We start from the raw sequence: 27,756 nt of genomic DNA on the forward strand, positions 1-27,756 counted from the left end.
CTCGGCAGTCAGTACACTCGCGGTGATTAGGGGCGGCCGGGTCGGCTGCTTCATGCATAATTCAGCCGTTCCCAAACTTAGTTTCCGCACCCCAAACTTTACCACGATGATATCGCTTGAAGATAATGCGTTACAGGTGACGCGACGGAACCGTCAATTTTTACGGTATTGGAGCACTGACGCAGTAGTTAATGACTTCTATATTTAGTTTTCTAAAAGGCACACGATCCGAGTACGCGCACGAATATTGAAGGTTTCAAGTCAAATCGGACTTTGAGTTGTATATGCGTGCTAACCTTGATATCCGTATGCTGCGGTACGAAAAGCTAAGTGCATAGAGACTCAGAATGTACCTGAAAAGTAATGCATAGCTATACTGTTTGGTGAATATGTAGCTACAGTGCATATGACAATAGGCCGTGTGTATATTGAAACAAATTAGGAAGATCTATTGTAGTTTTGCGACTCGACACTTCGTTTCCTATCGAATGATAACTAGTTAATCTACATTGCACGACAGCTATTTCCTTCCAACTTAAGACTCTATAATATGTCTTCAGTAATTGCGCGAAACACGTTGCATTACGCAACAGGCGCTATAGCTTTCGCAAACACATATACGACTGTATTGTGTTTACAAGAGAGGATGAGGTGTAAAACAGAAATTAAATAATAGGTGCGGTGTTTAGGTGTATTGGCTGGTTTCATTTCAAACAAGTGACTGGTGTGGAATTTAAAGCCATAAACGCTCACAGCCAGCTAAAGGTTTTGTATTTATCGAGCAAGTTTGGCAGTCTTCAGACGTACATTAGGTTATATGTGGTATATAGTGAGAGCTTTAGAGTAAGTTTCGTTCGATCGGCCGTCTGGCGTGACAATGTGAAGCGAGTTCGGGCGGCAACTTTCGGTGCAACAGTTTCGGCATTAAATATTGATGACAAAGGCCTGTTGACAATGAATTGACGCTTTCTCGGCCGAGATAAGTAAGAAAGTTGAAGTGTTAACGATATTATGTCACCCCGAGCCGGTAGCGCACCACTTGTAAGATCGATCGCAGACGCGAGGCTTAATCGAGCAGCAAAAGAACTGAGTATTTATACTGATGGCTATATATGCAGTTTACTAAGTTCCGTGGACAGTCGTCAAAGTTAAAGATGATGTAATTTGGATATTATTGTCACTTGTTTGTATATTAATATTACTGCGCACTTATTATTGCTTATATACAACAGGAGAATTAAAATATTTGTATTTTATCACGTATCTTAAATCTTGTGTTGCGACAAGGGAATAAAAAGAGTTTTCCCCCCATTGGATGTAAACCAAGTAAGTGGAAGTTTGTAAAATTATTTTATTACAAAATGAGTTGTTGGTTTTTCATTGAAGTCGCTATGTGGGAACTAAACAACGCTGCTGTTTTCTCCGTTTGCGTCACATTCTCTGGTAAAGACGAGTAATAAAAGACCAATTTAACGCGTTTCCTGCTTTTACTCTTTGTACAGCACTTACAACCAAGTATTTTGTAATAGCGCACGATGACTTTATGTTTTTAAGGCGATCCACTTTGCCACCCAGGGGTAGGAAGTGGGTACAATTTTCCTATTTACCATTCCACTTGCTTAATGCGAACAGAAAACGTTTTTTTAAATGTACGAGTCGGTTGTAAAAAGTTAAGTCACAAAAAGTGTTTTAAGCGCCAAGGCGAGCTCTTGTCTACATCCTATTTCACCGTTGTAAAAAAGCAGGACGGCGCCAAACAGTAAAGTTCCGACATAAAAAGTATGGTGCGGTCGCTTTGGCGGCGATAAAAAACAAGTCGTGGGGGAAATATGTACGGTGCGCGGCCGTAGTTTAAATTCGCGTTAAAGTCCGGGAAGCGAAGAACAAAAGATCGTTTTCACTTCATGCTGGCAAAACGGCCATTCCTACTAATTGCTTCATAATTTGAGCGCGTTACGCATTGTTAAAAACATGTTGCACCTAAATAACTAACAAGACCAGCTGAGCTACGTCAAAATATTGTGTTCCTTTATCGTCGGCATTTTAATTGAATTTAATTAAAAAAAAAAATTTGCAAAGGAGTGTTACGCTACAACGTTTTGTATCGTAAAAAGGCTTATATAGTAGGGTAGACACCTTAAGCACTTAATATCCAAACATCCTGGTCGTTTTTTTATGCAATTAACAACGGTCTATGGGCGTGGGAAGGATATGATTTTATATTTCATTGAAAGTTCGTTGTTTACTAGCAAATGGGACGAGACAATAGAATAAAAAGGTGTCCCATCTTACCCCATTCTACATACACAACAAAATACATTAAGGAAAGATAAACATTTATACGCATATTTAAATATCACGCAACGTTTCAACATTCTTAACAAAATGACGCTCACACTTACTTACACGGCCATAGCGAACCAATTTGATTTTAAATTAGGTCTAAACGGCGAAAGAGACCTAATATTTCGTTCTGGCCGGCAACCTTTAAAACATACACGGACTTTGAAGAGGAGTGAACTGAATCGCTAAGTTTTCACACGAGAGAATTTACATGTGAACTTGCGCCGGCCCGCAGTCCCATACAGATAGCATTGATAACTAGAAACAGTACGCCGGGTATTACTGAAAATAAAAGCAAGTTGGGAAAGATTGCGTTTAGGAAGCGGACATTGAAGTTTATTCTAGAGAAATATGGGAAGTCCATGTATATTCCGTTACGATAGGCTTTATAGAAGGTTAAGGCTAACTGGATTATTTACGTTGCTTGCTGTTATACCAAAAATGTATTACAACTTTAACCAGATCGATATATACCCATAAATGTTACACAATGCATATTGCATAGGTGAATGTATATGAGTGTTATTTAGTTACCTAACATGGAGGAGCAAGGCAAGAGTTATAACACAGGCATACGCATAACACATTGTGTGGGCCACCAAATTACCAAATATAAGGGGTGGGGGAAATTGGAAAAAATATATCACGATTTTTAAATGATACCAGGAATTTGTACTATCATGCCTTCATTAATAGTAATATATTAAAATACATGAGAAATTGTTTAGCGATTCGTGTTATTTTTGATTAATAAATGAATTAGAAGCAGAAGCAAACGACACAAAATACTACTGACGTATAATTTAAAAATTATGTTTAAACATTCTTTGTTTGTCCCACTGTTGTTATTGTTTTAAACATGTTACCCACAGTATATGCTATTATATGAGGAATGGGTATTGGTAAAACTTCAATTAATAAATATAAAATGGTAGAAATAAACCTAAATTTATATTTACAGAAAAAAAGATTAAAACTTGTAGTAACTTTATAAACTTTTCCACACATTTAGTATATATGATTACTTTTCCCGAAAGCCACTTATGCGAATGTTTAAGTGTCTGTAACTGAATTTCGGACATATTTTCCATACATTGTCTTAATATATATTAAATTATAATAACTCATTAAGTGTTAATCATTGAACTATATTAAACCTTTTAAAGTTTAGCACTTTTTATTTTGAATAAACTACGATACTGGATTAATGATTCTACCTCGCAAACTACAAAACTCCGGCATTTTTTAAAATGATTTAGTAAGCGTTTAAAATGGACCTATTTTTACTATGTTTTTTTTCTGCCATTGCAAAAATATTTTAATTCGTTTGACACTAAATTTGAATACCCGAAAACACAACCAGGCTTTTTTTAGACGGGGACAATATACTGTCGAATATTATTGTAACATGTTTCTTCTTCTTTCATCATAAAAAAAAAAGATTTAAAAAAATACCAAGTTCGTGTACCAACATACCCCACCCTACTATATGTAACTATATGACTAAATCGTTCTATGAAACTCATATTGTTAATTGTTACAAACAACTACCAAATAACAAAATACTGTATATAGGTGACAGGTCAAATCAACGATTTTAAACACAACAAAATCAAAAATCCAAACGAAAAATAAAACAGTATCTGAGCTATATATGGTAAACAACTATTATTGGCGTAGGGTCGGGGAGCGTTTAGATTTGTCTCATAGTAGTTGGCCTGCCTCCCGCTTCGCCATGAAATATGTATGGCAACACCGATTACCGCGCTATTAATATTGTGTATTATCGTAACAGCGTAAACCCCGCGACAAAGTTGGCGCAACTTTCCGCAGCAGTCGTCGGCCATCTGATATAGTAGCCAATCAAATATTAATGTGCTTTTCCCCTCCACTTCCCAATTTATGGCCGTGTCGTATGGCAAACTGTCAAAATCGAATGATTTTCAACTTTAAACCAATATTAAATAGACTGCAAAGTTGGAGGAATCGGGTCGGAGAAACTCTAACCTATCGTCATATAACTAAATAATTAATAGTGGGCAGTGCAGACGCAGCGGAAACTGAAACGAGATGTATAAAGAAATTTGCAACATAAAACTCGCCAGCGAACTAGTGCTGCCAAGCGATACCGGTTTGGAGCAAGAGCGGTTGACGTGTGGCAAGCGACCGCTGCATCCCGGGATAATGCGATATAAGATTGGCGCGCTCCGGGCTGAAAACTCGGCATGAGCATATTGCCGGGTAGTAATTGAGCCGAGATCGCTTGGGAATTAGAGTACGGCCAGTGATAAGTACGGGACCCACTCATTAAATATTCATCAAAGATTCTGGGTTGTATCATCTCGCGAGAGCCGCTGATAAACGAGTTTTTGACGCGTAATTACACTGGAGTTGTTTTTAAGGTTTGTACGACCCAAGTGAATGTCGCGGACAATTTGTGGGCACGGTCCCGGGTGGTCAATGCCAATTTCCGGTCACGCTAAAGATTTTAAGCCGATTAGGCCTTCGTAAAATATTCCAACCATTGGGAAATTAAAGTCTGTTTGCGCAAATTGCCGTCCAACCCGCTTTTGGAAAATAGAGTTAATTTCGCGCGCGAGTGCGAAGTAATAAATCGCTTAAACGTTAAATAAGTTCCCGGTCTACCCTGGCAAGTCCCACAGGTTTTGGTGGCAAGCGCATCACCAAGAACTCGTTCCAAGGTTAACTGGATAAGTGAATTAGAAACATCTGTCGGGCGCTGCAGCCTAAAATTCAACTTGGCCTAGCAAGGCTTATGACTTAAAAACTTCGCCCTCTCTCTCGACAATCCGATCGGATACGCCTCTGTAGACGTAGCTCCGTCGCATGACAGGCGTTTCGAATGCTTCTCCTGAGACCAACTGCCGCAGGATCCCGCACTCAACTAACTGACCTTGCCTAAATGGGACGTACATCAACCTAAATGAAAGCGCGTTCATATTCAGTTTTTAATCCGGTTGATGGGAGTAACGCAGGTACCATTCGTTATACCTATAGCTCGCTTGTTTAACCGTTAGCGCAATCGAGAATTGAATTTTCTTAGGATTGTTTTGCAAAAAGTATGTAACAGTTTAAACTTTAAAGCATCGAAATAAAAGAACAAATATCGCCACACCGGTAAGACCGAGATATTTTTAACTACCAGTTTTTGATTTTTTTGTAACTTTCCGATGTTATGTTATTGCGACGTGTGGTTTGTGTAATCTGTCAACCAAACGTAAGCTTGCCAATATATATTGACCGTTGCCATGGCTAAACGTTTGACTTCCTTACTGTAATTTACCATTTATTACGAAAGACTGTCGTTTGTTTGCACAGTTTCCATCTTGCACCATATGTGGGCCGGGAAAATTTATCGTTATCAGACAACAGTTATACGCGAAGTGTGAAAGAGGTTTTAAAAGGAAGTGTTGCTTGGAAAGTCAAATTTAGCTCTTCTATTGCTAACGTGGAATGTTTAACAGCGACGTTTACCATCAATACCTCGTGGTTTCGCAATTCGATTTGATTAGTTCTATATCAATCACTTCTAAACGGCATCGGCTACATCCTGCGCCTTTGAATTCCGGTGGCGAATAAAACCGCGTTTGTAATTCGATCAAGATATAAATAAATTACAGGCGCATTGTTTATGCCGAGCGCACGGGGCATTCTCCATCAAAATCAACACAAGCACGTGGCTAAGAGAATAAACCAATTAGCAACCGACAGCTCGCTTTCCTACCGAAATCAGCAATGTCAGCGGTCGAGTTAGAATTAAAGTAATTCGATTCAAGCTGCCGAAATCGCATGACCGACGACTATTTGCCATGCATGGCACCCAACAACTGCAGGCCGCGGTATCTCTGTATATATAGTTGGGTTGGTGGGATATGGGACACCTTTTCATTCCATTTTCTCTTTTAGTTTTGTATAGTATTCATATAATTTTCAAAAAAATATAAAACCAGCACATCCTTACGACTTCAATAGATCGTTGTTAATTGTTTGAAACAAGATCAGGTTATTTTGTACATTATGTGCTAAAGTCGTCCCATCTTTCCCCACCCCACTATAAGCTATAGGATTATAAAACCAGTGATGAATTGTACTGTTTTTATTTGTGGATTAAATAATACGTTATAACTAGCTAGTGTTCTTTTAATCGACTATTGGTCGTTTTTCATGTAGTTGGTCAATAATATTATAAATTATTTGCCTAAATTTTGCGGTACACAGCGTGGCGTGATTAGTTAAAGCACAACCTAAGCAAGTTTAAAAAGGCCAATTATTAACATTAAAGCATTTGCGTTCAAGTACTGTCCCTTCAAATCCACCGATATTACATTACGAAAAGGGGCTATAAACAGAGACATGCTGGTTGGATTTAGAAAACATAAAAATTCCAACATCGACATACGGTTATGTAGCGTTTTGAAAAAGGGATAGTTAAGCCGCATTATCTAATTTTTACTTACGGTGACTTACAACGTTCTGTCCGTTAATTGCGCTTTCCTAAAACGTTCCCATCGCGCGCTAATTACACTGTTTTCCGCGATTGGGAATATCGGGTCAGAAGAGGTATTAGCTTTAGAATAATCCCTAATTTTGAATCGGTGAACATCAATCTGGTAATTGAATGCAATAAACGTTAATACTGGTACTTAGATGCGACGATAAGACCGACCAATTTGTTCAATTTTAATTAAAAGCATGAGAATATGTGCCAAACCCGCGTCTTTACGGAATAAATATAAGGCACATGTTTTCAGAACATAAATCACTGTTTATTAAGTTATCCCAACACATTTGACTTCATACCAACAAACAATACTGAATGTAATTAGATGTACATTCTGTCGTTTTGGAAAACCGTTTATGTTACTTTGGTAGATAGGATGCCGCTACATTCCTTAGAAATTCACAACCGAAACAAGAGAAAATCAAGCGACAACTGTTAGTTATAGAGAAAACTAACACAACGTATATAGTGTTGCTAAATAATAGCTCCTAGCTAGGCACAAACAAAGGACACGTGATGTGTATGCAGTAACGTTATTTCGAAATTAGACTTTTGTTGATTCAGTTCGTTATAAATGCGTAGATCGCGTAGGCAGACTACATGTTGTCCTATACGTAACGTTAACTATGTACATCCATTCAAACAAAGCTGTTATTGCTTTACAAAGCACGTAAACTGATCTGCTGCAGTTTCCGGTTCCGAGTGTAAAGACACACTTTTAATTGTAGACAAAGGATGCACACGCGTTTTACTTGTATTAAAGTGGTGCAACGTAAAACGCGTTCGTTCGCCGCGTTTTACCTGTTATTTGATATTGTAGAAATAGGAAGAAACTGTTTATATGTGCTGACCTGATCACAAAAAAAGCCTTGCTTGTGCTCGACTTGTTAGTTTGAGAGTTGTTTAAGTGCTATTTATGTGTTCTTTCGTCACTAAAGTTTGTATTTCTCTTTAAATCCACAAAATTGGTTCTCTAAATTATTCTATTTTTCCATCATTTATGGCAGCAACAAAATGTAATGAGAGGCAATTTTCATTAACAATTTGATATAAACTGTAGGTAGCCAAACTAAAAAGTTCACAAACAATAAACAACACCAAAAATGGAAGTATTTATGTTAGAGCATTAAAGAAAAACAAACAAAAGTTATGATAGCAATAAAAGTACACAAAACAACAAACAAATTAGTATACGGATACCCAGCTGTTTTATCCTGCGCACTTTTTTTCGAAAAGGACAATTTTAGGTTATATTTTTGTATTGGTTATGTCAAATATGCCGTTTTGTGGTAATGCATATCCCTCATTCACAAAGAAACGCAAAGCAAGCGATTATAAAATAAAGACTATGGAGATCTATGGTTCAGGTCGTTTAAAAGACTTTCATTTCGACCTTTTGTTTCTTTTACCTCTTGTGTTGGTATATTCCGGATAATAACGCTGAACATTTGTCTGGAAATCAATAAATACACCACTGCCGGTTAAAAAGTGCTCGCCGTATAGTTTTTTCGTGTCGCAAGACTGTTATAAGGAGCAGGACCGCGTTCGTTCACCAGATGCCGAGTGTTGATTTTGCTGAACTGTCAACACCGACATAACTCGGAGCAGGATCAATAGTTCGACTTTTACGGTAAAAAGCTGCTCGCCATGCTATGTGCCTTTAAACTATGAATTATAAACCTCGGTTTCGCGTGTCGCCTCAGTTACGGAGAAACCAAAGAAACGCTTTAAAGAAACTGCTACAACCTGGTTAAAATTTTCTTTAACATTCAATAAAAATGAACAAAAATCCATATATATGTGAATACAGTGACGCAACAATCTTTCAAATTTCCTTTAAAGTAACTGCTACGAAATTGGTTTCTTGTAAATGGGTTATTGTATGATGGATGGTTTTGCTTCGCGTGTACTTCTGGGTGATTGTACACAAACATGTAATAAATCACACTGTAATTATTCTAGGAGGGTATTTCGCCATCAGCGGTTATTAAAGCAGCTGCTGTTAATTAAGATATAGTTTGCCAAAGCTGAAATATAACTCCAGCAAAGTGTCATCATGCGCAATGCCACCTGCAGACATCTATAGTCAGGAAATGCAGTTTCGTTTTCTTCCAAATCGAGAGTATAACGTAAAGATATTTTTAACCCAAGTGTGGGGTTAATATAAAATTAATATTTTTAATGGAAAAACATTAACATTTTTAATTCTTCTTCAAGTTGTTGGTGCTTTAAGAAACGGAGTACTTTCAGGTGATGTTAAGAGCGATTTGCTGTCGAGTACAAGTGCATTTTCAGCATCTGTTACCGGGCCACAGGGGTGCTTCATCTGCACTAAAGCTGTAGAGATAGTACAGAGTTGGTCGCACGATTTAGTTGTTGGGGGTAGTTGGCAAGCACTTTGCTATCTTTAGTCCCCATATCGATTGACACATCGATTACTTTTGCATGGAGATAAACATGCTAGCAACATCTGTTTCGCCTATCAAGTGATTCTGTCGTCATAACACCCAACGATTAAATTATAAACGAGTCCCAAAGGAAAGCAACTTTCAAGAATTTATTTTTGACAAGCGTTATGCTGGTCGTATTATAAGCGGAAACCTTTTGTTTGTTTTTTTATATTGAACTGTATGCGCATCATGTGTAGGCTCTAGTGTATGAATAAGCTACCTAAAAAACAAAATACACCAAACAATTGACGACTGAATAATTAAAAGACCTCGCTGGTTCGTGGAATATTGCATTACAAGTAACATGAAGAAAAACGACAAAAAATCAATCATTTCTATGAAACTCGTTTTAAGCAATTTCCATTACTCATCCGAATTACAAAACATCGCCTTTCTTCAACATGTGCATATGACATTATAAGCCGCTGTCGTTAGTAAAACCATGATGTACACATGATCCGACTGACCTGATTTGCAGTTCTATCGCCATCGCAGACATCTGCTGGGACATCTGCACTTGCGGACTTGTTTGTTGTCTGATGGCAAATCCATCACTAAAATTTGAGTAACTGCATTAATGGGACACAAACTATTTTGTTCACTTAATCCGTAATGAAGGTTAATTATTGCGCTAAGTAATCGTCGCAAAGGAATTGCTGTGGAAACTAAATCTTTATAATACGTCTTTCCGCATATGAAAATCAAATTGAAAGAAATTTAATTATTCGCGGGCATGTGCTGGAAACTACATAACGTGTTCCGCATGATAACAAAACGCTGTTCGATCGCCTGTTTACCGAACGGTAAGGATTTGATCACTGGTTTGTCAAATTGACTGTCATAACGGGCGAACGACTTTTAATCGCTCGCCCCTGCTGGCCGCCATTTTAAATTCGCTAACAATGGCGACCACTACTTTCGCTCTATGTAATCAGGAAAGGTAAGGCGGAAACAAATCAACGACACGTTCACCTGTGCATTTAATGCGGATTAAATTTCGGCGGTAAAGCTCCAATTTCCGACAACTTTGCACTGTTGATGAAAACAAGTGCACCCGTCCAGAAGTATTAAGTTCACTACCAACAGTTCTCGTAATTGCTTCCGCAATGGGCAAAGGATTTAGTGGCAACGGGCCTTGCAAGACAATGTCAGACCACATGGACCTATTTAGTTTCTGATTAACAAGCGGCCTACAGCGAATTTTCGCTCGCCTTTCGTTCCCTGGCACCTGCTTCTATCGTTCGCTTGCACGTGCCGACAAATTAGTCTATACTAGCCTACTTTTTTTTAATTGACTGCGCCATCATTTGAAACATTGGCGAAAACTTTTGGAAGTCCAGTTACACAACTGCCTTTTAAATTTAAAATTCAAAAAATAGTTTATATAGAGCTTAATTGTTTTACGATTTATTTTTCTGATAAATAACATTACACAAATTGGCCGAAATAATTTTTTCCAAAGTACTTAATGTGCTGTAATTTGCGGGCAATAAAAAAAGACATTTAAAACCCAAAAACTTTATTAACCAAAACTCGACAAAAAAAGCATGTAAGGTAAAAATCAAAATCTTAGATAAAAAAGTCTTTTCATCCGGGCGCGTGGCTATTTGTTGTTTTGTCATAAATTTAAAGAATCAGCGACAACGAGAAAAAGAAAAAGGCGCCGCAGTTTGCCAGACAGATGGCAGGCATAAGACCGAAGTAGTGGGACTTCGAGTTGTCAGAAAAGTCGCTGGAACCGCCAAGAGCAGTCGCGCCAAGCAGGTGGTAGGTAGCGCGCTTCGCAGATGCCGCAAAGTTTTTTGATCAGCTAAGACCTATCAGTTGTTGTGGCGAGAAGTTATATTTTACGAGCACGGGTTTGGTCTGCATGTTTCGTAAAGTAAGCCATGCTAAACTTTTGTTTTGGACCTAAAATGTAAGGTTTTGTACAAGTTGGAAGGAAAATGCGAAAGCGTTTTAAAACGTTTGTTAAAATATCGTTAATTGGCTAAACGAATTTTACGCGGTTCAAGTTTAAGAATATATTTTTGGAGAATTTATTTGAATTGCGTTTAGCAACTACACTGGCAGCGTAGCATAGATATAAGTTAACTCCATTTTGGTTTAGCTTCCAATCTATGATACCGATCTCGAAAACAAGATTTAAATCGTAGATAGAAACTTCAGTGTGCCCGCGTTCGGAACCGAAGTAAAATATAATTTCTATTTTATTGGTAGGTTTTAAGAACAGCACTGTAGAAACAATTTGTACCAAACGAATGAGAAAACTTTTTGCTTGAAAACGAGATAAAAGCGACAATGGATACAGCGGTCCACCACTCTGTAGGTGCACACGTCAAGTCGCCTGTCACTTCTACAACGGAGAACAGATTTGAGTAAGTTTTTATGCGGTATTATCCGCAATTATATTTAAAAGCGTGTTATTGTGCAATTTGTATTTTTAAAATACAGTTTAAAATAAATGCCCGCTTAATATTTAATTTGGAAATATACTCATAACTTCAATTAAAGGACAAAATATAAAATATAAGCACTGAAGCTAAAAATGTAACTACTGTGTTTGTGTTCTTAATTTCTAAATGAATACATCCGTTTCTTTGTATTTAAAACTTAACCAAACTATGGCTCAAACGTTTTCGATCTAGGTCGATATTCCAAACAAACGTAACCTTGGACTGGGTCGGCCGGATGGCGAAACCACGGCACCCTTTCTGTATTTAACAACCCGCTGAGTTTTATTAAATCGGCGGCATTTCGTTACTGTTTTAAATTCTTATTGTTTCGGACGGCCTTGTATCGGCTTTTGTACCGGAACTAATTTGTTATTTGTTTACCAGCATGGTTGTCACGCCACCGTATTCTGGCATTCACAATGTACAGGAGTTCAACGAGAAGAAGTCGGAACATTCCCGAGTGCATGACGGAGGTACTTACATTACTAGACACGTTAATGCAATTCCTTTTCGTAGTGTAACATAGTGATGTTGTACAGGTAACGGCTCGCTGTCGCCTTCTAGCGACAACAGCGATCAAGGTTCATCGAGCTCTGAAGGGGCAGACCAGTTTACAAGGTCAGAGACTGACGGCGAGCGGCATAATTCTTCATACTCTAACTACTTGATGATGTTAGCCTATGCGAACGCCAATCAGTTGCAAGTAGCCCCTCAGTACTTGGAAGCTTTGCGCCAAAGATTTGGACAAGTGGACAGAAGTCCAAACCGGGTTGCCGATGCACGGGAGCATGAAAGTGATGACGAAGTAGAAGAAGCTAGTCCGAAAGATCGGCGACCCTCTCCTGGCAACGGAGGTATGGAAACAGGGGGTCAAGCCAAAGAACGAGAAGAAAATGGTGGCTTCGAAATAACATCTGCCTCTCTTTCTGATGCTGGTACAGGAAAACAAAGTTTACCGTGTGAACCGGAGGCGAAGGAGAAACCATCTTCTGGAGAACATATTGCAAAGCAAGAAATCTTGGCAACGTATTCTCTTTGTGGTAACGCTCGCAAACCAGAGGCAAAGCCTAATAGCTTTCAATACGTTCGCTGGGGGCCACATCACGCATCCGATGTTCAACGCATGTCGTCAACGAAGATTGAAGTGGACCAGAATCGTAAGGATCTCGCAAATAAATCATCAATGTCGAACTATCCTGTTGACGGTAAGACTATTACGATTATTTTATTGACCGACGCTGCATTAACTTCACTTAGGGAATCCATATGGGAAATAGCGCATGGTGGCTGACATCTTGAAAGATAGAATGCCATAGCGTGTGGTTCATACTTTCTTTTCGATTCGACAGGCCCTGTCATTATAGCATACAAATCGGTCGTTGATACAGTTGTTTCCGCGCATGATTGAACATTTAGTAGCGTTCTAACCACATGTTTATGTTCTTCAGACTTACGTTCGCCTGCCTGTGAAATGGTCGCATCAATAGATGCTGCTAACGAGTTCAAATCCTTTGCGAACAATTACAGTAAAGACAACAAGTGCCCAACACCCGGGTGCCAAGGTACTGGTCACATAACAGGGCTGTATACACACCATCGCAGTTTCAGCGGCTGCCCAAATAAAGACAGAATGCCGAAAGAAGGTAAGTTGAGCAAATTAAAATTATTTTGCATGGAACTTTGATTCTATATTTTCCAGCAATTCAAGCACTGAATGACGGAGCAAAAAAGTGTCCAACCCCGGGTTGCGTAGGAAAAGGCCACGTTAATGGAAATCGGCAGACACACAGAAGGTAAACACATTGTTGTTTTCATATTTCAAAGAAAAACGACAGAAGATTTAGTTTGTGCGGTACCCGTTTTTTAACCAACAAACCGAAATCATACATTATTATACAGCGAGTCTGGATGCCCAATAGCTGCACGGAATAAGCGAATGCAACAACAAATGAAAAATGGCAGCAAGCACATGAGAAAGCCGTTCGAATGTAAAGGTATGTTTTAATTTATATTACAACATACCTTACACTCGTCTTGTAAGCAAATAACACGACATGACGTTGTTTCAGGTCCATTCAACAACTTGTATAAACGCTTCGAGGCTTCTGAACGTACTATTACCGCCGAAAACAAAGCTTCAAACAAAAATGACAAAGCAATGGTACGAATTTGACATTTTTCCTATAGGGATCTTTTCCCAAAACTTAACTTTTTTTAACTTTTGTACTCACAGATGCATGCTACCGGGACTCACCACATTCAAAATCATTTTAGCTCAGCAGAAAACCGAACATCTGAACCACTCAGCGTGAGTATACTGCTAAAACACTGTCATTCTGAAAGAGCAATTGCTCTTTTTCATACTCATACAACTATATACAATTAACAGACGCAGCAACAAATGCATTTAAGTCGCATGGCAGCTGCCACAGCCGTACCAGCACACCAGCAAATTCCACGATTTTACCCGGGAAGTTTTACACCAACTGCCAATACTAGCGGTTTGTTCGGAATGACACCTGTGCACATATTCGAAGCTTTTCGCAGACACCACCAACAAGCAGCTCTGTCACAAGTAAGTCTAAGTTCGGTTTATTGTTATTTTTTTATCTTTCAAGACTGTGTTGGTTAAAATAAGTTGTTATTGAAATACAATACCGCAAAGAAGGCTTACTAATTAATAACATTTATACTAGATGGGATGTGTACCTTCAAGCTTCGTAAAACAACCGCATTTCCCGGCAAATTCGGCAAGTGGCCGTCGCAATTCTGACGAATCCATCAGTGTGGCGACACCTCCTCGTTCCAGCACACCAGATCCAAACCAGCCGCTGGGTGTGAGCAAACCAAGCCATTATAACATGTCCGATAATGAAGTAGTTCCGTTGGAAAAGGTTGCACGAGAGAGAGATCACAGCATTGAAAGCATAATAAAAGAATCTCCAAACTCAGCGGCGATAAAACTTTCGCCACGAAGTGTTCATTCTGAAGATAATGAAAGTTTAATCGAAGAAAGAAATTCCCGCCCTCCCCCTCCACTTCAGCAGGCTTTCATGCCGTCTTCCACTCAGGATTGGCTCATGAAACAGATGCATCCAGCTCGTGTTAATTTTATGCGATCGGATCCAAGAAGATTCATGTTGCCCTTTCAAATGGCCCATTCTTTGCCATCGTTCGGTCGACAAGAGATTGAAAGCAGAGATTCACCAAGCGAAGATGAAGACATAAATGAACGTCGCGATTCTGGTTACGATGGTAGTCCTGGGAGAAAGAAGAATGTTGATACTGCTAGTCCACCACAGAAGATGGCAAAACAGGACAACCAAGCAAACGTACGAGATGAAACTTCGAACGAATGCGCGTTGGACCTTAGTACGAAGTTGAAGGTTAAAAATGGCCCAACAGACGAAAGTGAAAAACAGCGGACACCAATAAAAAATGAAGCAATCGAGATCACCTCTGCTATGCAACCAACGTCAGCACCATTCCGCTATTCGGTAAATATTTCAGACGAATTTATTCACAATTATTTGCTAACTAATGATTTACTCTTGCAGAATCCACACGATATCCAGTCGTTACTAGCTAGCAGATTTCTGTCTCGGCCAGGCGCATCTATGGCACGTAAACGTTCGTTCGAAGAGAGCAACAAATGCAACACGTTTGCACCAAAACCTTCCCATTCGACAGAAGTAAGCGAAAGAAAGCAACTACTGGAAGATCTTAAACGTCGCACAATGATTCAACAACACCAGGACAAAACATTAAGAAGGCAAGTGCACACAGGAGCTGTAAAACACACCACTTACTAAAATATTCGAATTTTATACAAAACTTCCCGAAACACAAATACAACTATCATTACTAACCCATGAATTGTAACAAATCAAATTATTTAGAACAAATATTCATATAGATTAAAGTGGTCAAATTTTTAACATTTTATCTAAATTTTCAGAAGCATGCCACACCTTTACAGCAGCGCAGGTATGGTCGGCACCTTACCTTCCATGGCCCCTTTCATGTCTCGCCTGTCATCAATGCTACCCAAATCTCATGAAACCGAAAAAGCGGGTTTTTCAAATAAAGTAAACCAACAACTCCCGCTGATGTAAGTAAATAAACTGCGATTGATACTAACACTTACAAGTCGCGAACTTCAAACCTATAGCACACTAACGAAACGCAATCAGTAATTTAAAATGTTTATTTGCAGACCGTGGCAAAACAGACAAAAGTTGTCATCGAAAAAGAAAGAACTACAGTCGTGCCCGATGCCTGGGTGTGATGGGAAAGGACACGCGACAGGCAACTACACCTCGCATAGAAGTTTATCAGGGTGTCCACTAGCACCAAGGGGCTTAGTTACTGCGTGTGCTTGCGAGCAAAAGTAAGAAGTTATTATTGTCCGTCAAAACCTTATTTGAATAGCTCATTATACCTCCACACACCCCAACATACCATGATATGTTACTTCAATTCGCATTTTTGTAATTAAATATTTTTAGATGCCCAACTGAAGGATGCGATGGTTCAGGACATTCGACGGGCAACTATACATCTCACAGAAGGTAATACAATTTCACGTATTTGGACAAATTTTAATGATTCCCATTTTTTATTTTATAACGTATAACCATACAATTTTGCATGCAGCTTGTCGGGCTGTCCACTAGCAAAGCGAAACAGATCCCTAAGTCACGGTCTCAAGCCGTACACTGATATGTCGCCCCCTGCAAACGACATGCGGATACAAGTTTCATCTCAGTTGGAAAACGAACTGACCGAAAAAGATACTGAACCAATGCAAACCGAGTTCTATGCCCCTCACAGTACGTTTAATTACTAAATTTTAAATCAAGCAAGTGACCAATACGTGTATAATAGTCATTTAAAATTTTAGATACTCCAGTTGTCAAAACCGAACCAATCTCTCCTATTCTGCAAAACAATCACTCAGGTTGTGACGAAAGAATGAACTACGATGACGCTACAGTAATGACAAAAAACCGTATTCAAACCCCAAGCCCTAATCTCACTGATAACGAAAGAACGAAAATCGAACACGGCAATCGTGACCAGAGTAGAAGGTATATAGACACACTTTGTAATCAAAAATGAAAAACACTTAAATACCGAACTGCAAAGTTTATAACTAATGAGTAAACGATTATAATAAAATCATTTCCTTTAGGTCGCTTTCATTCGACGAAGACAGCGCCAACCGAAACAATGACTGTGACGTCATCGAATCTCGGCTTCCACAACAAGCGATGGCAACAACCAGCGAGGTAAGAATATTTGACGTGCGATTGGCCTGTTGATTACTGTTATTTAGTCGAGACAAGCGCTGACAAGCGGCTCTGATTTCACAGACAACCACATCGAATGGTATTAGTATCGCTTCTAACCCTAATGCAGTGGCGGTGGAAAACCTGGATAATGAAGAGATGAAAACGCAATTACTCGCCTACCTTGGTGGCATTGCCCTCCCACACTCTAGGGTAAGGAATAAAGTAGATATTTTTCTATTAATAACACTTGATAAAATAACGCCCTTCAATAAATAATTGAGTTAATAGCCACCTGTCAAATTAAATCGTTAATTGGTGGTTACTACCGCGCTGCCTTATTTATTAAAATCCCAGGGTAAAATAGCTTACATATATTATACGTTTATGCTTTCACGACACTCGGTAATTTATCGCAGCCTCTCTGTCCACAGGAATTCCCAACACGAGAAAATTTCGACTCCTACATACAACAACTTCGACAGTGCTGTAGCGACCTTTCTAACACCGACAACATAGCTCTACTCGATGCAGTGAAACAAGCAGTTCCTAAAAACTTCGATTTCGGCATTGTAAAATTATAAACAGGGATACATCGTAACTCGTAACTATATATTATATATACTAACTTCTTCATTTTGCGCGTCGATAAGTCGTTTAGGGTCAGTAACATAACGTTGTACATGTTTTTTCCACCTCGCATCAAAACTTCAAACCGATTAGTTCATTTTTTGTATATTTGTTTCGCTCGTTTACGTTTTGTTGCACCTGGCAACGACCTGCAGCCTGCTCATTACTTCAAATGCATTACTGCTAGAGGTTTATACTTCAGTGGTTGCACACATTTAGGTAGATTATTGTATTACACTGTCGTGTTATTTTTTGTAGCTCTGGTTTAAGTTATAACAGCTGTATATACAAACGCTTGTATTTTTACCGCTGCTCCGATAAGACATATTTTCCGAGGGCAACACGTCGCTATATGGCACTGTGGCGCTATAAAAACGCAATCGTTAATGCAAATCGCCGAGTCAATCATACAGTTGTAGCTTGTGGTACAAGTATTCCAATTCATACAAAAACTGTAACAATCGTGGTCGTCGACCGCATTTTGCACGATATAAAACCACTGTACCAATGTCTTAGCGTCAGCGACACAACCAGATACACTCAGATACACATCACTTGATACTATTGAATGCTTTATCTTCAATTTATTACAAGCAGTATAGGCTACTGTATACTAAACTGCCTATTTTGCGCGCTATTATTTTCATTCACTTTACCCACCCTTCAATCACATAACTCTTTGTACAAGCTAGTTAAAAAACTGTACATATTTACAATACATATATCTACCGTACAATACATACTGTGCACGTATTATTATTATAGTACTTCTGTTATGTGCTTTTCTGTCGTAATTTAACTGTACACTCATCACCCTGGTACACAGATTGTGTTTTTGCAACGAGATTACTATTCCCGAATAAACGGTAGCTGCTTATATATTGCTCTCTTAAGTTTTACATAGTTACACTAGACAACTAAAGCATTTGTAATATGAAAATTCATCAACTACGTATGTAGTAAACTGGTTGGTTGAATGAAACATACGATTGTACATTTCTAAACACAATGCAGAAGTCTAGTAGTAAACATAAAGTAACCTACCTTTACTTGGTCAAACCGGGTATAGGAACATATACATGGTATATTGGTATCCTAAGCTAAAGACTCTTATTGGAAAAAGCAATTGTTTTAAAAGCCGCCCAACTGAGTTGAAACAAACCAAAACTACAGCAAGACATCACGCAAGAAATGGAGGTGCTTATCACGTTAGCGGATTTTAGCAGGAAAGTGAAGTGTGACGTAACAAATATCTATTACTTGACAATTTAATAAGCTGATCAGAATAAATACATAATGTTGTTAGATATACTTGTATTTTGGCATACCAGTGAAAATAAAGGTAATTCATAATACTCCAAAACGTTAAATCACTTCGGTACACACTTGCAGATACGGTGCAAATTTTAGTTAAAACTATAAGTCACTCATCACTTTAATTTAAACGTAGACTCTCGTAGAGTATGCTAAGATATTTCAAAAGTATTTATTTTCCTATTATGCAAACACTTTTGCTTTCCGACAAAGAGTCCTATGTTAGCGATAAGTGTATTGCGTGCCTTGTTTTCTAGACTTTGAACTATAGGCTGTTTTGAAACCGTTTGGATTTCACTGATCATGGGAATAACAATGTTCGTCACGTCTACTAATCAAATGCGACATGAGATGTTAGTATAAATTGTGATTTATTTTTAAACTTGTAAAACGACATATGTCGCAATCATGCAGCATTACTTTCGCTTGAGCTGCTGAAATACAATAAATTAATATACCGGAATGTACACTAAATTAATATGCGGGCAAACAGTAAGCGATTTATAGCAAGAAAAACAAAGACTGTGTTATGGCAACTGTGTTTTATATAGCGATGCTTGCGTGACTGTGGTGAGAACGTTGAACTTTATGCGATGGTATTTAGGGCCATAAAAACGATTGCATATCTGAGCACTAACTCATATTCGAACAATATAGGGTTGGTCAATAATCAATGTATGCGCAATATATAACAAACTTTAAAAATGCGCCTCACGCAACTGCAGTATAAATGATAAAGAAACATGGAGGGCTTGAAAATGATTAACTTTTTGACGATGGAATAAACCACACCCAACAGTTTGAACAATTGACGCTTCAGTTAAATATTAACGATACAAAACTGACGATATGTGTACACTCACTACACTCTGGAAGGTTAATCGCAAAAAAGGAATTTAGAACACACATATGACGTGTGCATTTTTGGCTGTAACCTGTCACTGGAAAATAAGGCGGGGTTAAAACATATTAAGTGACAAAGCTTTGTCTTTTCAAGGTCCACGCAATATAAACCTTCCAAGTTAACAGAAATGTAAACTGAATAGGCTGGAAAACGTTAAATATTTAAGAATTTAATTTAATTTAAAATACAAACACAAACGTCTTGTTTTATCGCGAATGTCTTTGGCGTTCCAGCACACAAATTTATAAAAATGAAAAGAAAATGGAATGGTAAAAGAGATAACGTTGAACGTATCAATCCAGATAGTTGTTGTGACCTCGACCGTTTCTCTGGAAATATAAAATAGTGGTAACCTAAGTTGGCAGATGTCATGTTGGTGTCAGTGGAAGATTTCATTAACATGCATAAATTAATAGTTATGTCAACCTATTTTTTTAAACCGTACTGCTGGTCGACGACCAAACCAATGAAATGACGACACAATTTGGGCCGTGTTTTAGAGGTACGTATGTCATATGTATGTCATAGCTGTATGGTGCAGTTACTGCTTGTCCTCCGTAATATACGAAGCTTGGATAATTGTATAATATAATACAAGAAACACTTATATGTACATGGTGTATCTATAGTTATACCTCATAGTGGGAGTCTGGTACATAACTTCTATTGTCGCTTGCGTTCGAGCCCTTGAAATGTAAACAGAGTTTATTGAATTTGTGAGTCAAGCTGGAAAGAACCCTTGTGTGTTTAATAGTTAGCCTTTCGAATTTCTATACCGAGGGAGGGTTGCGAAACAAAGTGTGTGGACCTTTAAAAATAGCTTTTTTCCTAGTATCATGCAATGTTTAACTTACTGGTATATATATTTAATAACGTATAAGCGATACTTATTATTGGTGTATTATATTCCACATCAAACCTAAAAAAGCTTTCATACCATTATACGTTTAATCTGCTCGTTAAATTAAATTTCAATGCTTGTGCCTAAACAAACTTACCGCTCGCTCTGAAGGTGCATGACTGCGTCTTTTGTAATTCTCATCGTCGAAGTTCTAAGTAAAAAATGAATGACGTTTATTTACTTACACAGCTCAAATGGTACGTAGCAATAACACTTACCAAGTTAGAAGGGACCGTGGCTCGCATATTTCCGTTGAATTTGTAGTTAAAAGTTTTCTGAAACGAAAGAACCCCAATAAATTTAAAGAAATGCTTTAAAATTTAAACAGCCACAAATATGCGTATAGAAGCGTGAGGAAAGATGACACACCTTTTCATTTTATTTTTTCGTCCCATGCATTTGGTAGTAAACAAAGGACATTGAAAGAATGATAAAACTGTAGCCTCATAACTGCCTTAGACCGTTATTAATTGTTTAAAACACGATCAGCTTATTACAGTTTTATGCGTTAAGGTCTTCCCCACCCCACTCACAACCTAAACATATATAAACAATTTTTAGGTCTTTACCAAAACGTTTTCAGTTGACTCCGGTATATTTCCTTTCTTGTCGTAGAATGGATTCTGAAAACAAAATTATCGTGTTTTTAATTACATATTTTACATATTTATAGTAGGGTGGGGGAAGGTGGGACACCTTTAGCACATAATATCTAAATATTCTAGTCGTGTTTTAAACAATTACTAACGGTCAATGGAAGTCGTGGGCATATAGTATTACAATTTCTTGAATGTTCTTTGTTTACTACTAAACGGGGCGAGAAAATATAGGTAAAGGGTGTCCCGTCTTCCCCCAGCCTACTGTATATTATAGTTTTTAAAAACATCTGCGTTATACGAGTCAAAAACAATATATTATACCTCGTGTAGCGTGGAGCTGTTGTTGCCATTTTGGTACGCTGCTGATTTTGATTTTTTGCTGCTCTTGCTTTTTGAAACGCACAGTGCAATAAGAACAGCGATTAAGATAAGTAGAAGAGACCCACCGACCGTAATAAACACGAGCAGCCAAGCTAAATACAAACGATATTTTAACCTTTATGACATTTAAACGATATGTTTGATCTTTCCATCTACTTACGATCTCGGCAGTGTGTTCCAGAGAAACCAAACACACATTTGCATGAGCCGGGCTGACCCACACATTCTCCAAACGGACCATTGCAGTCGGAGTCGGTATTGCAAATGTCAACTGTACATATAAAAAACGAAAGTTCCTTTAAGTGTTATGCAACTAGCATGGTGACATAATCAATGTTGCCATCTAGCAATACTTTATACAACATGCACTTTACTTTCTTTTTGAATATATACGACAACAAGGACTATATTAATCAAAAGAAACAAAAAGAAGGCACTTAGCAAGATTAATACCACTCCGGGATCAGTATCAATACAGGCACATAGCTGCTAATACCACCATACCGTTGACTAACAGTGATTTGTAATTAATAAATTAAAACAATTTAATATAAAAAAGTGGGCGTTAAGACAATACTTACGTTTACAATATTGACTATTCCCATCCATCGTTACATAACCTGGATTGCATTTACAATTCAAACTTCCTTCAATAGTTGAACAACTTGTGGAAATTGTGTCACAATATCCTTCATATTGATCGCATACGGCGACTGAATACGCTGTAATGGTGAAACTGTTTATTGAAATGTATGAAACAACGTACTGTGGATTTGTATATGCAGAAGTAAGGAGTAAACATTTTAACCGACATGATTTATTAAAAGAAATATAAAATAACTTACTGCCAGTTGCTTTGATCGTTTTATCATTATCGAGTTCCTGACTACCAACTTTACAACCTGGACAGGCATCCTATTATGAAAACATTCACTTTAACTCTGCTATTGTATAATAATATTGTATGCCATACTCAATATATACATTAGGTATCATAGCGGTAAATTATTTAGTGTATAATGAAAACAACTCATATGGAAAGTATTATAAGAATAATGGAACTCTGGTATAAACCGTGGTGACGGCAGGAGTTACCTTATGGAAAATAGTGTATTGGGTTGAAATATTGGGATTTATATAAATGAATGCCAGGTGTATTTTTTTACTGTAAGTGTGTTTTAATAACTGTTCTTTTGTCGCTATATCCTGTCTTTTCGTTTAAAATATTTCTAAACCTTCGCTATATAGTATACCGTAACCAAAGAAACAAATAAAAGGTAAATAATATTATATTAATGGGCTTACTAGTTTTTCCTTCATTGCTTTTTGTATGGTTTCAACACTCTCGGTTGATGTTGGTTTATATAGCAGAACATATGAGGCGAACGTGGATTCTGTTACGTTGATATTATCAACTTTAATATATTCATCAGTTTTTTCATAAATGGGTTTAAGCTGCAACGTAAAGTTCGATTAGTTAAGTCATTTTTAATAGATGCCATGCGTTAAGGTTTACGACTTTTATGTAATTATAGTTTGTAAACATTTGCTCGTCAGAAGGACTGTTTTATCATTATTTTCTACTAACTATAACATACAGTCAAAATGAACAAGTGTAATGACTTACAAAATTTTCAACTTCACTAATGCTTGGTGGTATGGCTGATGCTCTCATAAAACCCGAGCTGACATACACTAATTGTCCACCGAATTGCAATGCTGTAAAATATTTTTATGAACACTCCACTTAACATAACACAGTTGCCATCAGAAGGCTTATTTACCTGGTTCACATGATAGCGAGTCATTGTAAAACCCAGGTTTGCACAGACATTCGAATGTCATATCAGTGATCTGGTTGCACCAACTACCAGGGTCCTTACACACGCTTGGTACTTGCTGGCACTGGTTCGCTGTAATAGGAATTTTCTGTAACACTTTAGTTGTTCTAATACGAAATAAATCTATTAAACTAAAAAAGTACGGGTATTTTGTGTAGGTGATGTTAAATATAATATAAAACACTTTACGATGTGTTTGCGTGCATTCAAAAACAGCATAGTGATTTTAGAAACAAAAATATTTTTTGCGCTTTTGCTGTACTCAAAAAACACTCGAGTTTCGACTTTCTGTACGGAATCGCTGCGACTACATTTCGAAGATCCACTATAAAAACATATTCGGCTTTAAATCAAAATTTGTAGTAATTGTGTGGCGATGCTTCAGACCAGGTGCTACCTTCTGCCGATGTTGGCGTTGTAATCACATCTGACGGCTGAGTCGAACTTATTGTTTCTGTATTGCTTGTGGTATTTGTTGGCAATTGTGGTTTACTGCTGTTGTTGTTGTCTGTGCTTGATGTTACAGTTGCTGAAACATCTGTCGGTGCCGTTGTGTTACTGCTGGGTGGAGGTGTTGAATTTGCCGAACTGTTTGACGGTGCACTTGAACTGCTTGTAGTATTATCTGTTATTGTAGCAGTAGCGCTAATGCTGGGTTGAGTAGTTGTAGCGGTGCTGTTGTTCGGTTGTGGTGACGGCATGACAGCCGTATCAGTTGACTTACTGACAGTCATAGTTGTTGTTGTTGTTGAATTCATTGTTGTTGCTTTGGAAACATCGGAAGTCAACAGAAGACAGAGGACAGACACAGCAATGACAACAATACGAAGCATTTTATCATAAACGTTTTAAACTTCTGCGCGTATATAGTGAAAGAGAGTTCTGTGTATGCTGCTGGAATTAAATCAAATTATTTCTAAATTCTATATTTAACACATTTTTAAATTCTATATTAAACACTGCTACTTTGCGTTCTTTCCTTTTTTGAAGTGAAGAAACGAATACCCAACCCAAACAACTTAGAAAACTAATAACTGACCCACAGAACAAAATGTATATATAGGCGACGTCGTAAAAGTTGAAATCATTAGTTAAACAGTGGTCTATTATACTCTTATGGTTGCCACGACCGCGCAATATTTGCTTAACGGTAAAGCCATATTTAAATTATCCGCAGTGTTTAGTGAAATGCAAACATAAAATTAAGAAGTAGATAATAGGTAAAGTATAGAATACGTTTTGTTATATATGTATATCTGGCATACGGGAACAAGAACGACCACCAAAAAAGTAACTGTAGTTATGATACTCGAAAATGTGCGATACTTTTGATTAAAGTTTTATTACATCATCGCTTTTCGTTCTTTGTTGACCGAGCCGTGTGTACCTCTGCTGACGTCATTCGGTTATGCTCTGTTTAAACACGTGAGATGTTTTGCGTAATAAATTGCACCAATAAAACGAGTCAGCGTGAAAAAAGCGCACACGCACAAACAATTCTAATGAAAAACGTTCGACTGTATGCATAGTGGGATGGGCTGACTTCGGAATTTACAAAGATCGCAAACTACGTCGAATCTTTCAAAATGTTTTATTTGTTGTTGTTTTAAAAAAATGTTTCTTTGACAAATTTACCAACACATTACACATGCATGTTTTTGCATTTACACTGTAATATCCAAACATCCTGATTGTATTTTAATCAGTTAACATCGGTTCCTAGAAGTCGTGGGGGTATAGTTTTATAATTCTTCTTTGTTTACTACTAAATGGATAGAGAAAATAGAAATAAAAGGTGTCTTATCTTTCCTCACCCTATACTGTATGTGAATTCCATTGAAAATAAAGCGCTTGATAACATTAATTACATGGAACGGGAAAGTGCCGCACTTGATATAGGATAGCGTATTTTTTAAACAAGCTTTAATATTTTAAACATAACTATTCCTATACAGTTAATATATCATATTTATATTTTCAGATTGAATATGTAGTTTCGCTTGGTTTACAAAGAACGGAACCGCAGGCATCAAACCACACCGACGCAATAGTTTTCTGTTTTAACGACTCGTTTTATGGACAGGCGTTTTATGTAACAATGCTGTTCGAAACGAACAAGACTAATATTTGAGAACGAATCTTTACTGGTTTTAGGAAATCGATATTGAAATACATAGGTAGATGTCAGGTTATACAATAACTCTTTTAATACGACTCTATATAACAAATTGTTCTTATACTATAAGGCTATATAGTATCACACCTTTGAAATAACTGTCATTAAACACTGTTGTCAGCAAAACCTGGGCAAAACCACTGCTTTAGATAAATGAGCCAGTTTTCATACCACCGGTGTTTGGTTTTTATATTTAAACGGTTTGAAGCCAACATAGACTAGCCAGATTCAATTCCAGGTACAAAAAATATGCTAGCAGTAAAGTATCAAAAATAGTGACCGCTTTAAATAATTTTAAAAGTGAAAATAAAATGATATACAAAAGTAATGCACTTGCTGTAGTGTACGGAGCAGATATAGAATATTGTATAGTGTATTAAATAATAGACAGAAAAATGTTACAGTATTATTCGACAGCATTTTAATTTGTTCCGACTTACCCTCTGTATTTTAAAATGGGACACCTTTTACCTCTATTTTCTTGCCCCGTTTAGTAGTGAACAAAGAACATTCAAAAAATTATAAAACTATATGCCCATGACTTCCATTGACCGTTAGTAATTGTTTAAAACACGATCAGGATATTTAGATATTATGTGCTAAAGGTATCCCATCTTCCCCCACCCTACTATATAAAGTATAACATGTAATATATATAAGAAAGCGGCAATGTTTCCGCAGCAATGTTTTAAAATGCACTTTACATGACTTGACCAAAAAATAAAGTATGAATTCATATTTTCTTACCGTCGTCTCCGCTTCCGCCCCCACTCTGCGCCAAAGTTTGACAGATAAAGTTGACCAGCAATAAAATGCACGTTCCTTTAATTTTCTTGTTCATTATTTTGTATAGAAATTTAGAAGCAGGTAGAAAGTTTTAGTATAATTGTCTCTGCGTAAGAAAAGTCAGCGTGTGTTAGTTTTATATTTAAAATTTTTTAAAAATATTCACAACGCGAGATAAGCTACTTACTTCTGAACTACTTCTAAATTATCTATATTTATATTCACTTAAGAAAATACTGCACACATCTGTTATATAATCGTGTCGTATAGTTTCCGCCCACGTTTAACAGAAAAAAATGTATCTTAACTCGAACTGAAAAATAAGAGAGTGCTATTCACGACTTCACCACATATTTATTACTTCTGTTCTCCTACCATCGCGGGCTATATGAGAATGACAAAATCACGAGTGCCCAGAGTATATATATAGGAGATTAAAACTGAACTACGCACACATTCGAGCGCTACAGAGTCCTCGACAATATTGGTTTATTAATATTGTTAGGTATTACCTCTAAATCATGTTTAACCCAATATAAGTTTTTTTTTTTGTTGACCATAAACCTGACACGATAAACGCATTATATAGTAGGATTGGGGAAGATGGGACACCTTTAGCACATAATATTTAAATATCCAAATCGTATTTTAAACAATAACCAATGGTCTATATGGGAGTCGTGAGGATACGGTTTTATAATTCTTTGAATGTTCTTTGTTAACTACCAAATGCGACGAGAAAATAGACTAAAAAGGTGTCCCATCTTCCCCTACGCTACTATACAGACGAAATTTAAGTTAAATTGTAGATTTAAATAAATTGCGTTAAAATTTATTGCTATACAACGTAACTACACTATACACTACAAAGAAAATTCGTAACAGAAACGTGTGCAGTTTAGATTTATTTATCTAAATCAATCATTTTTAGTTGTAAAATATCTAATTACATTTCTACCTTAAATATTTAGATTGTTATAAATGAAACAAAGACTCTCATAGACACCTTTGCATTTATTTAGTAGTAAGCATACATGTAATGGACGTATTATAACCAATTATTTGGTGCTGTATCTGTAACATTCTTTTACATTCAAACATTACGTTAATTGGCCCAGATAAGCAGAACTATTACGTAATTCGTATGTGTAATTTGACCACG

General features: G+C 37.3%; 2 protein-coding genes and 1 long non-coding RNA gene across 5 annotated transcripts; 1 reads left to right on the forward strand and 2 right to left on the reverse strand.

Moving 5' to 3' along the window:
• The first annotated feature begins 1,233 nt into the window (after positions 1–1,233).
• Positions 1,234–18,571, forward strand: LOC149742727 (uncharacterized). 2 transcript variants are annotated; one of them, XM_089889960.1, is made up of 20 exons: positions 1,234–1,326; positions 11,536–11,693; positions 12,156–12,244; positions 12,311–12,976; positions 13,220–13,414; positions 13,471–13,564; positions 13,671–13,765; positions 13,841–13,932; positions 14,005–14,079; positions 14,161–14,346; positions 14,468–15,268; positions 15,329–15,543; positions 15,730–15,882; positions 15,988–16,161; positions 16,280–16,342; positions 16,428–16,603; positions 16,675–16,861; positions 16,966–17,062; positions 17,147–17,275; positions 17,482–18,571. In XM_089889960.1, exons 2-20 carry the CDS (start codon positions 11,617–11,619, stop codon positions 17,644–17,646), a joined length of 3,729 nt encoding a protein of 1,242 aa, XP_089746086.1. In that variant the 5' UTR covers positions 1,234–1,326; positions 11,536–11,616; the 3' UTR covers positions 17,647–18,571. The 2 variants fall into 2 exon arrangements, with proteins under 2 accessions (XP_089746086.1, XP_089746095.1); XM_089889969.1 differs by having other exon boundaries at positions 1,236–1,326; positions 17,497–18,571.
• LOC149742728 (uncharacterized) lies at positions 7,881–10,660 on the reverse strand. The gene is made up of 2 exons (XR_016386209.1): positions 9,783–10,660; positions 7,881–9,202 (listed from the first exon to the last, which is right to left on the reverse strand). It is a non-coding gene; the product is annotated as an uncharacterized LOC149742728 (long non-coding RNA).
• A 789-nt stretch (positions 18,572–19,360) lies between the features above and the next one.
• Positions 19,361–26,704, reverse strand: LOC149742729 (mucin-13-like). Of its 2 annotated transcripts, none has more exons than XM_089890030.1 (13): positions 26,556–26,704; positions 23,576–23,704; positions 23,419–23,510; positions 23,097–23,246; positions 22,637–22,706; positions 22,373–22,513; positions 21,952–22,062; positions 21,732–21,883; positions 21,381–21,434; positions 21,030–21,086; positions 20,909–20,962; positions 20,546–20,596; positions 19,361–20,239 (listed from the first exon to the last, which is right to left on the reverse strand). In XM_089890030.1, exons 1-13 carry the CDS (start codon positions 26,647–26,649, stop codon positions 20,204–20,206), a joined length of 1,191 nt encoding a protein of 396 aa, XP_089746156.1. In that variant the 5' UTR covers positions 26,650–26,704; the 3' UTR covers positions 19,361–20,203. The 2 variants fall into 2 exon arrangements, with proteins under 2 accessions (XP_089746156.1, XP_089746147.1); XM_089890021.1 differs by lacking the exon at positions 26,556–26,704 and adding an exon at positions 24,030–25,133.
• Positions 26,705–27,756: the final 1,052 nt, after the last annotated feature.

Source organism: Ciona robusta, chromosome 1, assembly GCF_009617815.1.
Source record: "Ciona robusta chromosome 1, ASM961781v2".
NCBI lineage: Eukaryota > Metazoa > Chordata > Ascidiacea > Phlebobranchia > Cionidae > Ciona > Ciona robusta.